The 12,460-nt window shown below is 45.1% G+C and overlaps 1 protein-coding gene across 7 annotated transcripts in view; it reads left to right on the top strand.

Annotated features, from left to right (window-relative positions):
• The window catches only part of SH3PXD2A (SH3 and PX domains 2A), a 351,487-nt gene that overhangs the window by 233,797 nt on the left and 105,230 nt on the right, over nt 1-12,460 (top strand). For 5 of the 7 annotated variants that reach the window (XM_069098881.1, XM_069098880.1, XM_069098878.1 and 2 more), the window contains one exon: nt 10,802-10,846. The exons of the other annotated variants lie outside the window; for them this stretch is intronic. In XM_069098881.1, the coding sequence (XP_068954982.1) occupies nt 10,802-10,846 (45 nt within the window). The remainder of the gene's footprint in view (nt 1-10,801; nt 10,847-12,460) is intronic. 7 annotated transcript variants of the gene reach the window in all.

Here is a 12,460-nt window from a genome sequence, read left to right as displayed (position 1 = left end):
CTGTCTACAATAAGTGTCTCCATTTAACTCCTCTTCTTAATCCCTTAAAATCCAGCTTCCATTCTCATCATCCCACTGAAACTGCTCTCTCCAAAGTTACTAGTGATCTCTTAATCACCAAATCCAATGGTCTTTCCTCAATCTTCATTGTCTTTGACCTCTCTGCAGCCTTTGACACTGTTGTTCACCTTCTCCTTAATATTCTCTTCTCTTTAGATTTTTGGGACACCATTTTCTTCTTATTCTCCTCTCTCTCTGACTATTCAGTTTCCTTTGCTGGATCATCATCTACATTGGTAGGTATCCCCCAGGGTTCTGTCTTGGGCCTTTCTTCTCCCTCTATACCACTTCACTTGGTTATCTAGTCTCATCAAATCTACCTATCCTGCCCCGACCTCTCTGCTAACCTTCAGTCTTGCATCTCCATTTGCTTTTCAGATATTTAAAACTGAATGTCCAGGAGACATCTGAAACTGAACATGTCCAAAATTGGAAATATTATCTTTCCCTCTAAATTCTCCCCTTCCCCTTAACTTCCCTGTTAATGTAGAAGGCAACGCTATCATCCCAGGCTTTCAATCTAAGTGTCAGTCTTAAATGTTCACTATCTCTCATGCCCACATATTCAATCTGTTGCCAAAGTCTGTCAATTTTGTGTTGAAACATCCCTCTTCTTCACTCCTCTGACCCTGCAGCCATCCTGGTTCAAGTCCTTTAGACTATTGCAGTAATCTGCTGGTGGTCAGCTTGTCTCAAGTCTCTCTCTTCCCCATTCTGCCACCAATGTGACTTTCCTAAAGTGCACATCCAGCATGTTGCCCCCCTACTCAGTAGACTTCCTGTCACCTCCAAGATCAAATTGGCATTCAAAGCCCTTCATAACCTTATCCCTCCCTCCCTCCCTCCCTCCGCACTTTCTAGTCTTACACCTTACACCCCACCACATACTCTTTGATCCAGTGAGACTGGCCTCATGGCTATTCCTCAGATAAGAAACTTTATCTCTTAGCTTTGGGCATTTTCAATGACTGTTGTTCCCCATGCCTGGAATGTACTCCCCCATCATCTCCACCTACTGGCTTCCTTGGCTTCCTTCAGGTCTCAGCTAAAATCCCATCTTCTACAGGAATCCTTTCCCAACACCTCTTAATTCTGACTCCTTTCCTACCACCTACAGATGTACCTATGTCTCCCCTATCCTGAATCCCCACCCCCACCCTTGATCCTTCCATCCCAGATAACTGTCATCCTATGTCTCTTGCCTTTTGTGGCCATTCTTCTTAATTCTAGTGTATCATTCTTTGGGTTATTTCCTGTTTATCCTGTGTACAACTTGTGCTGGCTCTCCCATTAGACTGTAAGCTCCTCAAGGGCAGGAACTGTTTTTTACCCCTTTTAGTAGTCACAACATTTAGCACAATGCTTGACAAATAGAAGGCACTTAATAAATGTTTATTGACTGACTGACTAATAGATACTCAGAATAAATGAAAACTACTCTTTCTCCAGAGGCACTTATGAGTCTTTATGGAGAGGGTACAATATACACACAGATAGTACCTAAAAGATAATTTAATAAGGGGAGGGAGGGAGGGAGGGAGGGAGGGAGGGAGAGAGAGAGAGAGAGAGAGAGAGAGAGAGAGAGATCATGTAAGGCTTCTCATAGGAAGCAGACATCTGAGTTGAAGGAAGATAAGAATTCTAATAAGCATAGTTGAGGGAGTCCATTTTGGTGTGAGGCTCAAGAAAGGAAGTTTCTTTCCCCAGGAAGTCTGGGGAAAGAAAGCCTCTAGGCTGGTTTGCTTAGAATGTAGAATGCATGAAGGAAGCAAGGTGAAATAAATCTAGAAAGTAAAGTAGAAATTCTAGAAAGTAAACCTAGAAAGAATGGACTTTAAATGCCAAACATTGCAGTTTGTATTTTATCCTACAGTTACTTAAAATTCTTGAGTAGGGGAATGACATGGTGTGTTTTAGGGATATCATTTTGGTAATTTTGGTGAATTCAGAGCAGAGAAGAGAAATCAGGGAGAATAATTGAATTAGGAGTCTATAGTCTGCCATAACCCCATAAGCCTCATGTTGAAATATGCTCCCTAGCTCTTGTCAGACAGGCAAGGGACTCAGGAGGCAAATTGAGGCATATATTTTGTGGATTTGGCCAATATGGGGACAACCACCAGGCTAGTGTGTATGTTATGGAAAATAATCCAAGTGGTGCTAGATGTAGTAGTGCAGGCCTGCACACAGGGAGACTGAGGCTGGCAGATCTCTGGAGAGTCCAAAGCCAATCAGGAATCCCCACACCAGGCTGAGGAGTGCTGAACTCGCCCAAGTTGGAAACAGAGCAAGTCAGTGGTGGGGCTGCCCCTGCAGTGAGCAGTCCCTCTACTGAGAGAGACAGAGACACAGAGAGGAGAGAGAGACAGAGAGACACAAAGACCGAAGACATGAAGGAGTGTAATGTCAGACAAGATAGGTAGGATCCAGACTGTGGAGGGCTTTACATGCCTGGCTTAGGATTTTCTCTTATACCCTAGAGGCAATAGGGTACCATTTAAGATTTTTCAGCCGAGGATGTAGGAGGGCAGACATAGTCGGAGCTGTGTTTTAGAATGACCAATTCCTCAGCTGTGTGGAGGATAGATTGGAGGGGAGAAAGTCCAAAAATAGGGAGACCAATTAGAAGTTATTATGGTGGTTCAGAGAAGATGTGGTGAGCATCAAGGGTAGAGGCTATGTAAGTGGTGGGAAGGGAACCAGTGCAAAAGATAAGGTTAATAAGGTTTGGCAACTGATTAGATTCTTGGGATCTGTCTTGTGCTTCTGCACAAATATTACCCCTTTAATAGAACACTTTCCTTCACCTTTGTCTCACAGAACCCTTAGCTGCTCTAGGGTTTACATCATGGTCATTCAGTAAATATTTGTTGGATCAAATCTTAGGAAGAGCATCTAATAATGAGAAGTGTCCAGCACTGGGCCTGGATGCCTTGTGCTGAGCCCCCCCCCATCATCGCAGGCATGCAAGGAAAGGATAGATGCCTGCCTCTCAGGGATACTGTAGCAGAGATTCCTACAATGAAGAGAGGGGTGGCTTAGATTACTTTAGAGGTCCTTTCTGACTCTGAGAGTCTGTGGAGTTATTTATATATTGCCCAGGAAAATAAATTTTAGGCCAAATCCTACTTTGTATAGTGAAAATTTATACATATGTAATTATTATTATTATATAACCATTCTTTTATTTGAGTCAGAACAATCTTGTAAGATAGGCATTATGATTATTATCCCCATTTCAACAGTTGGGGAAACTGAGTCTCAAAGAAGTTAAGTGGGGGCCGCTAGGTGGCACAGTGAGTAAAGCACCAGCCCTGGAGTCAGGAGGACCTGAGTTCGGTTCTGGCCTCAGACACTTAACACCCACACACAAAAAAAAAAACTAGCCTGTAACCTTGGGCAAGTTACTTAACCCCAAATGCCCTCCAAAAGGCAAAAAAAAAAAAAAAAAGGAAGGAAGTTAAGTGACTTGCCTGTGGTCATTCAGCTAGTGAGTGTCAGTCGGGATTTGAACCCAGGTCCCTTCTGATTACAAGTCCAGCACTCTTTCCACTCACTATACTATACTGCCCCTAAGGGGTGGCACAACCCAGAAATAGAAATGAGTTCAAAAGGCAATGGGAGAAGTTAGAAAGAATGGTGACCTCAGGGGATATAATTCCACTTCCATCACTGTGTTAGGTACCTCTGCCAAATTACTCCTTACTCTCTAGGCCCCCTTTTCTTTTCATTGATTGATTGATTGATTGATTGATTGGTTGGTTGATTGATTGATTGATTGCTTTTTGGAGTGGGGAGGGCAGGGAAATTGAGGTTATGTGACTTGCCTAAGGTTACTTGGCTAGTAAGTGTTAAGTGTCTGAGGCACTTGAACTCAGGTCCTCCTGACTCCAGGGCCGGTGCTTTGTTCACTACACCACCTAGCTGCCCTAGCCCCATTTTCTTTATCATTAAAATAAGAAGACCGGCATGGTCCCTTTTAGTATTCAGTGTTCTAAGAAAATAAAAATGTGAAGAAATAGACCTACATTCTTTTCTTGAGAGAAGCTCACGGTTTGGGGGACATGACCCTAAGCTCTGAAGGGCTGATTGTGACCTCTGCTCACCTCCATCCCTACCTGGTCTTCAGGTTCTCTGAGAGAGATGGAATCCTAGATGTGTAAGTTCACAAATGTGAAAATTCAGATGATCTTACCCTATCCCTTTGGGGACATGGCACACCCCTGCCAGAGGGCCGCCCAGAAAGTGAGAGTATGTACTCTCTGGGCAGGCCTTAAACCTTCACTCAAGCCTACAGATGGGACCATGGGATCATAGAATTAAGGTTTAGACATTATTTAAGCTACCTTACTTTACAGTTGATGTAGCTTAGTCTCAGAGAGGTAAAATGACTCAATGATATTCGTACAAGTAATAAATGTGAGAGATTGGATTCAAACCCAAGTACTCTGACTCCAGTCCATTGCTCCCTCCATTCTGCTGTCCTGAATGAATGCACGGCAGGGCTAGGATTTAGAGATGATCTATTCCAGCCATCATTTTGTGGAGGAGGAGCCTGATGCCTAAAGAGAGGGAGTGACTTGCCCAGATTCAGATAGTGAGTGAGCTACAGAGTTGGTCCAGCTCAGGGGTCTTTTTATTCTGCCATGAATAGCTGAAATGCCTCTCACAGGGGGAAAACTGCTGGACCCCAGGAGACCAAACCAAAGTGATAGTCCTGCAGGGCTAGTTTCCTAACCCACAAAAGGACAGAACCAGGGCCATGTCTCCCCTTCCCTGGGCCCCTTTCTCCAAGAAGTAGGGGGTCAGTTCTCTGGCCTGCTCCCTCTTTCTAGGTCCTGCAGTCATTCTATCCCATCCAATTTGGCCTCATGGGAGGACCAGCTCCTAAGGCAAGGCACGGTTCCATCACGTGAAAGCCAGATGTGAAGAATTTTCCAAGTGGTTGGAGGTGGGGGTGGAGAGAGGAGGAGTGAGGAGTGGTGATGCAGGGGGCTGGTTGTGTGCATGTTATGTGTATGTGTATGTGTATGCATGTGTGTGTGTGTGTGTGTGTGTGTATAGCTCTGTTTACGTGGCATCTGAGAGGGGGTGGAGATTGGTCCAGACACTGAGTGGAGGGGAGAGAGAGAGTCAGAGGCTCCCTGCAGGAGCAGCTGGGGACTGAGCTCTGCTCAGCTCCCATCAGACATTACAGATAATCGAGTTGTACTGTTCAGATGCTCATTTCCTGCACCATCTATCTTTCTTTTGAATCAGACTCGGTTATTTATACATAAACCAATGTCTGTTTGAAAGGCAGCAGATGCTAGAAATCTACAGCCTTTCCTGGGTGGGTGACATTTTTTGGCTTTTAGAGACACTAGTTCAGAGGAAAAAGCACTTGCTTGCTAGTCAGGAGACCTGGGTTCCAATTTAAGTAACTCCCAGCCCATGGCCATGCAGATTCTTGGAAGAATTAATATGGGGACAGCTGGGTGACGCAGTGAATAGAGCACCAGCCCTAGAGTCAGGAGGACTTGAGTTCAAATCCAGCTTCAGACACTTTAACACTTACTAGCCATGTGACCTTGGGCTAGTCACTTAACCCCAATTGCCCTGCCTTCCCCCCCTCCAAAAAGACAAAAGAAAAGAATTAATATACCATAGAATTTGACAATTATAAGGGACTTCAGAGATCAATTAGTCCAATCCCCCTTTTCTAATTGAGAAAACTAAGGCCCAGAGAGGTAATCTTGACCTGTCCAAGGTAGGACAGCTAGTTATTTTAAAAGAACTGGGACAAGAATCCTGACTCCAAGATTCCCACTATAGAATGTTACCTTGTCTGTACATCTCAAACCCTCATTTTGTCTTCATTGCAAGCTTCTCCCCCTAGTCAGGAGGAGGTCCTAGGATAGGGAGGCGGAATTGGGGGGGATACTACAAGGCTAATGACTTCATCTTTCTTCCTTGGGCCCCATCCATCTTTTCTAGGCCAGTGCCTCCATGTGAATGTACAGGCTTGGCCAGGGACTAGTGGGAATTGGGGAAGGCATTTGATGATGAACAATAGAAAGAGGAAGGGGTGTCACTGTCGGTGCTGGGACCACCAAGATCTAGACCAGCTGTGTGTTGAGGAGGAATGAAGGCAGAGCACTTGAAACTTGGAAGTCAGATATGTGTCCTATTTGCAACCCCTCTTCTGCCTCCCTCCTCCACTGGCTCCACAGTGATTTTAGGGGCCTCTAGACATGTGATTCTATTGGTGTGAGGACCTCCCAGTGAGAAAATCCCTTCTACCAATGCAGATCAGCAAGTTTTCTGCAGTTCCTAGTCTTAGAACGTTGCTTTATGCACTGTAAGGTTAAATTACTTTCCCAGGCTCACCCAGTCAGGTCAGGACTAACTCTGAGCTTGGCCCTTTGTCCACCATGCCACCATTACTTTCTTTAGCAACGTCAACAACAACTTAGTTGTTTTTACCGTTTTCAAAGAGCTTTCATTAGTTTCTTACAATAATGCTGTGAAATAGGCAGGGCTGGAATGTTTGCTTTCCCCATTTTACAGATGAGGAAATTGACATTGAAAGAGGTAACTTACTCCAGTTTCCTGACTCCCAATCAACTTGGTTTCTCCTGGCCCATGTCTGTGAGCTAACATAGGATCAGGCAGCAGCAGCTGCAAGCAGTAGGCTTGGGCCATCCCGGTCCTACCCTGTCCAGGGCCCCTTAGAGCACCTGCACCTGTCTTTGGCTGGGGCCTGTGCAAGCTTGTTTAGCAGGGTGGAGAAATGACTCCCATTCCTCCCTCATTTCTCCCATTCCATGCCTCCCAAGGCATCTTCCCATCTGTGGATAGCTGTAGTGGATCCAGGCTGAGCTGGAGGTGGGGCTGGTCCCACAGGGCTCCCCTCATGCTTCTAGCTGAGATCCCACTTACTGTAGAGTTCAGAGCAGCTTTCCTTGGGTACAGCTGTCGAGTACCCGTGTAGTATGTGTCCTGAGCTGGCCTTGGTCCCAGGGCACTCCTTGCTTTACCTCCAGCACTCCACCCCCTACTTTCTACCTGAACTGGGAAACTGACCAATCCCTGACTGCCTGGCTATACCACCCTGAAGGTCAGCTGCACATTCCGTCCTGGAGCCTGGCTTCCCACACACAGGCTTTGATTTCTGAGAAATCTAGCTCCTAGGGGACCTGGCCCAAGGGCAGAGGATGGGCTTGTTTTGTTCACCACCCCCACCTTCCCCCCAGCTATAGAGACCTCAAAGGAAAAAGGAGCAGCTTCAAAGTACTAATGGGAATAATGTTGGTCTAAGGGAAGAGTGCAGAACTAGAAATCTGAGGGCCTGGGTCCCAGTCTTAGCTGTGCTGTCCATTGATAGTGTGACCTTGGGCCAATCATCTCCCTCTCTGAGCTTCAGGTCCCTCCTCTCTAAACTGAACAGATTTAGACTAATGATCTCTTAGGTATGCTCCTGCTATTTCAAGTGAATCTTCTTCCAAAGGGGAGAATTGTTTTTGTAAAAGAATCCTTGCCTTTTAGAACTTTAGGATTTAGAGCTGAAAGTGACCTTTTAGATCATCTGGTGATAAGGAATTCTTAGCCTGGGGTCTGTGAACTTGTTTTGCACTTATTTTGATAATTTTATTTCAATGTAATCAGTTTTCTCTATGCATTTTATTTTATTCACTTTAAAATGTGATTCTGGGAGCATGTAGGTGGCGCAGTGGGTAGAGCACCAGCCCTGGAGACAGGAGGAACTGAGTTCAAATATGGTCTCAGAAGCTTACAGTGTGACCCTGGGCAAGTCACTTAACCCTGCTTTACCTCCCCCCCAAAATAACCAGGAAAAGAAAGAATGAAAGAAGGAAGGAAGGAAGGAAGAGAATAAAGAAAACATGATTCTGAGAGGGGCTTCACTGAAAGGGATCTACAAGACACACACACAAAATCCTCTGTATCTAATCCAAACCTGGCACTTTACAGACAGGGAGACTAAGGCTCAGAGGGATAAAGTAATCTGTCAAATATCTAGTAAATAGCAGAGACATCCTCTGAATTAAACCAGTACTTCCCACTGCACTTTGAATTGTCACATATCAGATGCTCCTCATGATTGCCTGTGGGTCCAGACCTGCTGATCAAGTGAGTGCCCTCATCCAGGTTTGTCCTTCCCAAAACCTTGTGGTTGCTGCTGGCAGGACAATGGGAATTCAGGAACTGATGATCTGTATAGGTCATAGTGGCTCAGCTGAATGGAACCCTTCTTTCCTGATCCCCCTGCCTCCTCATCTTCTCTATCTTTTGTCTCTCTTCCTTCCCCCTCCCTTTCCCCCTTCCTCCCCTCTCCCTCTCTCCCCTCTTCCCTCCTCTTCTCTCTACTTCTCTCCCTTCATCTCTTCCTCCCTTCCTCCCTCCCCACAGTCTCTAGTTTTATTTTGTTTTTGTTTCTGTCTCTCCTCCTGTGTCTCTTTGTACCACCCCTCTGTTCTCTCCCCAGCTGTCCTTCTGTGTCACATTCTCTCTCTCTCTCTCTCTCTCTCTCTCTCTCTCATTTCATCTTACTGAGTCTGTTCTTGTACTTCTCTTTTTTTGTCTCCCTCTTTATTTTGTTTGACCTTCACTATCATTCTCTTTCTCTTCACTGTTTTTGTTTCTATCTCTTTGTATGTCATTTTCTCTCTCTCTTTTTTTTTTTTTGGCATCTCTTTGTTCTCTGTCTGTCTGTCTCCCTCCTCCCTCCCCTCCCCAACCTCCATCCCTTCCCAACCCAGAGCCAACAGCCTTGTCTGCTTCCTGGCTGGAGGACAGGCACTTGAGGGCCAAAGGCTCAAAGTGTGGATCCCAGCTCTCCCCTCTGGATGTTGTAAGAAGGCAGGATGAGTCCTTCCCACTAGGGAGCAGACTGTGCTATATGGGGGAGGGGACCAGAGCAACCAGATTCATTTTATGCATCTGAGGAATTGGGAAATATATCATATTGTAGGGGGGAAATTTTCTTCCAACTCTAAAGCTATGATTCTAAAAATTTATATAACTTTTTTTAAAAGTCAGGACCACTTCTAGTCTATTTCCCAATGTACAAGTGAGGGGGCCCTTTTTCTTATACTCTCCTTATCATTCAAATATTTTAATCTAAAGGTGCCTCTTCTTAAGGGACAATGTATTGAACCTAGAGTTAGGTGCTGTGAATTCAAATCCTGACTGTGATACTCATTAGTTGTGTGACTGTGAGAAAAATTTAATTTCTCTGCAGTCCTGTTATTATCTTTAAAATGTGTGTGTGTGTGTGTGTGTGTGTGTGTGTGTGTGTGTGTGTGAGAGAGAAGGTGGGGGAAGAGAGAGAGAGAGAGATAATATTTGCATTACCAATCCCACAGGGTTGTTGTGGGGGAAACCATTTGTAAACCTTAAAAGCACCATAGAAATGTGGTCTCTTCTGGGTTAGAGGCTAGCAGGCCTTCCTGAAGAATGGAGATTGAGCCCTTTAGCCTGGCAAGATCCATGGTTATTTGGTAACTCATCATCACTACCTGCAAAGTCCTTCTCATCTCCTTAGCGAATCTTAACCTAACCTCTTCAGAAAACTTTCCAGAAATGGAGTTTGTGTAGTATTCCTACATGGAGAAGGCTTCTCAGTTATTTGACTCTCACCTCATCCTTCAAGGCCAGGCTCAAGTCCTGATACTTCCAAGATTCCTTTCCTGACCACCCTAACACTAAGCGGGAGTGATGTCCCCCTTCCCTTCATTCCTTCAGCCCTTTCTGTACATACCATGCAGTGTAGCCCTTGATAATACATAGGTATGGATTCCTATTGCTTATATGAATCTTCTCACACCATCCAGAGTGGACCAACAGGGTCTTTCTTTTCCTTCTCTATCTCTCCTCATCAGACAGCCCAACAGAAGGTTGAACAAGCAATAAATACTTAGCAAAAACTTTGAATAGTCGAGGCACTAAAGGATTGTCCAGTTTCTACATTCTACAGAAGAGAGTGAGTCCTAAAGAGGGGAAATTACTTTCCCAGTGTCAACAAGTCAGTTGCAAATTTGTGACTAGAACTCAGTTCTCCTTACTCCTGGCCCAGTGCCTTTTCCACTGTACCATTCACTGCATCCTCTCTGATTGGTTATCAACCAAACATTTATTAAGCACCTACTATGTGCCAAACACTAGGTATACAAAAACATTGAAATGAAACAATTCCTACCTCTTTTCCCCAACCCTAGCCCTTGATATTATCTACTATAATTCAACTACTACCTCCAGGCCATTTGGGAAGGAAATGGGGTCAAATCCTACTCCTAACCCTTATTAACTGTGTAATTATGTGTCTAAGTCATTTAACTTTTTGGAGTTTCAGTTGGATGGTTTGTTGTGGTGGAGAGATATAAGGAAGGAAGGGTCAGGGTTGCTTTTTTTTTTTTTTTTAGGCCAATACTAATATGATGGTAGGGCCAGATCCAGGAAATCAGTCAGGATTCTGGAGCACTTTGGAGATTCCTGGGTCTCAGCAAACACTTCATTAGCCCCTATCCTACCCCCACTGTGGCTCTTCCAGAGATGACACCAGCCCCTGACCAGCTGGCCGTCCAGTGTGTTGGCCTCTATCTGTAGTGGCTCTAATGTTATTTCCTTTCTTTGTCTTGATGAGTGAGCTCCTGGCCCTTCCGGTTTGCCTGATTATCTAACTGATGCTTTCTTCCTCTCTGATTCTGTTTCTCTGCTGCCTTTCTCTCTGGGGATTTGGAAGTGTGGATGTCCAGCTGGGCCGAGTCTCCCAAGAGGGATCTCACAGGTACCACTCACTGCATGAACTGTGTGTGCTTGTGTAGGGTATGGTGTTGCACCAGGGTCCTGCATGGACTACCTGCCTGCCCCCACAATGGTTACATGCCAGATTGAAGGAGGGTGGGGGTACAGCCAGTGTGGGTTTTCCTAGCGAATCATTGCCTTCATTACTGCCACTTGCTTATTTCCTAGCTTTGCAGTTCACCTTTAGAAGGTACTCAAAAATGCATGTTTTCCTAGTACTGAGAGCCTTGTTAGCGATCATCATAGTAATACAACCTATTCATAGACCCTTTGAACTGAAAGGGACCTTAGAAAACCCCCTCTGGCTCCTCATATTTTATCTCCTTTCTTTTGGTTATTTGCAACACCCCTGGAAGCCAGCCAGGACATGAATTATTCCCATTTTTCAGAAGGTAAAGAGAAAGCCCACAGGTGTACAGTGACTTGGTCAGGATCACTTAGCTCAGTAGTGGCAGAGCTGAGACTGGAGCCTAGGCCACGTCACTCCCAGCCCAAGGTTGTTTCTGCAACAACATTTCTGTTACCTTTGGTAATAATCCCCTTTTTTTGAGTGACATGGTCTCCCCCAGATTCTCAAGTAGAAAATAAGGAGGTTTACAGTTAGTCCTTTCTTCCTTCTGAGAAAAGAAGTGAGGAGAGGTCCCTTTAAGACCATTTGGGGAAGAGGGAGACAACATGAGTCTGTTTCATTTTGTAAGGTGAGGAAGAGACATGGAGTCCCTGAGGTTGCAGGGAAGGGTCAAGGTTGTCTTTTGCAGGGCACAAGCTATCACTCTGGGGTGTATTTAGGAAACCATTTCCTTTTTTTTCCTCCCCCTTCCTGTCTACTGGGATAAGAAAGGAAAGTAAGGACAAGTAAAGACAAGGACAGAAGGCAGTGGAAATGTCGTGGAAGACTGTCCCAGTTGGTCAAAGCTGCTTGTTGGGGACTTCAAGATTTCCAGAGAAGAAGCAAACCAGGCAACACTGGATAAGGGAAGCACCTTCCCACCCACCAGGGAAGGTTTTAACTTTAGCTATGTGAGGCATGAGAGTAGTGGTAGGAAGCTAGGTGACACAATGGAAGGAGTGATGAACCGAAGGACAGGAAGACTAGAGTTTGGACTTTTATTTAGCTGGGTGACCTTGGACAAGTTGCTTAATCTACTTCAGCTTCAGTTTCCTCATCTGTAGAAGGGGAACTAACAATAGCAGGGTTGTTATGAAGACCAAATGAGATAGTGGATGTAAAATTCTTTGCCAATTTTAGAGTGCTATAGATAATAGCTTTTATTATTATTATTCGAGAAGGATACATCAGGATCATTGTTCCCAAAAGATAAGGACCCCACTGGATCTGGAGGAGATTGTTGTTACCCAAAAGATAAGGATCCTATTGGAGCTGGAGGGGATCGTTGTTACCCCACAGATAAGGACCCCATCGGATCCGGAGGGGATCGTTGTTACCCCACAGATAAGGACCCCATCGGATCCGGAGGGGATCGTTGTTACCCCACAGATAAGGACCCCTTCGGATCCGGAGGGGACCGTTGTTACCCAACAGATAAGGACCCCATCGGATCCGGAGGGGACCGTTGTTACCCAACAGATAAGGACC

This window comes from Petaurus breviceps, unplaced genomic scaffold (genome assembly GCF_028583685.1).
Source record: "Petaurus breviceps papuanus isolate PSGF00001 unplaced genomic scaffold, PetGlider_PUasm1.0 37, whole genome shotgun sequence".
NCBI lineage: Eukaryota > Metazoa > Chordata > Mammalia > Diprotodontia > Petauridae > Petaurus > Petaurus breviceps.
Note: the sequence above shows the minus strand (reverse complement) of the source record. Positions and strands in the feature narration are given on the sequence as shown.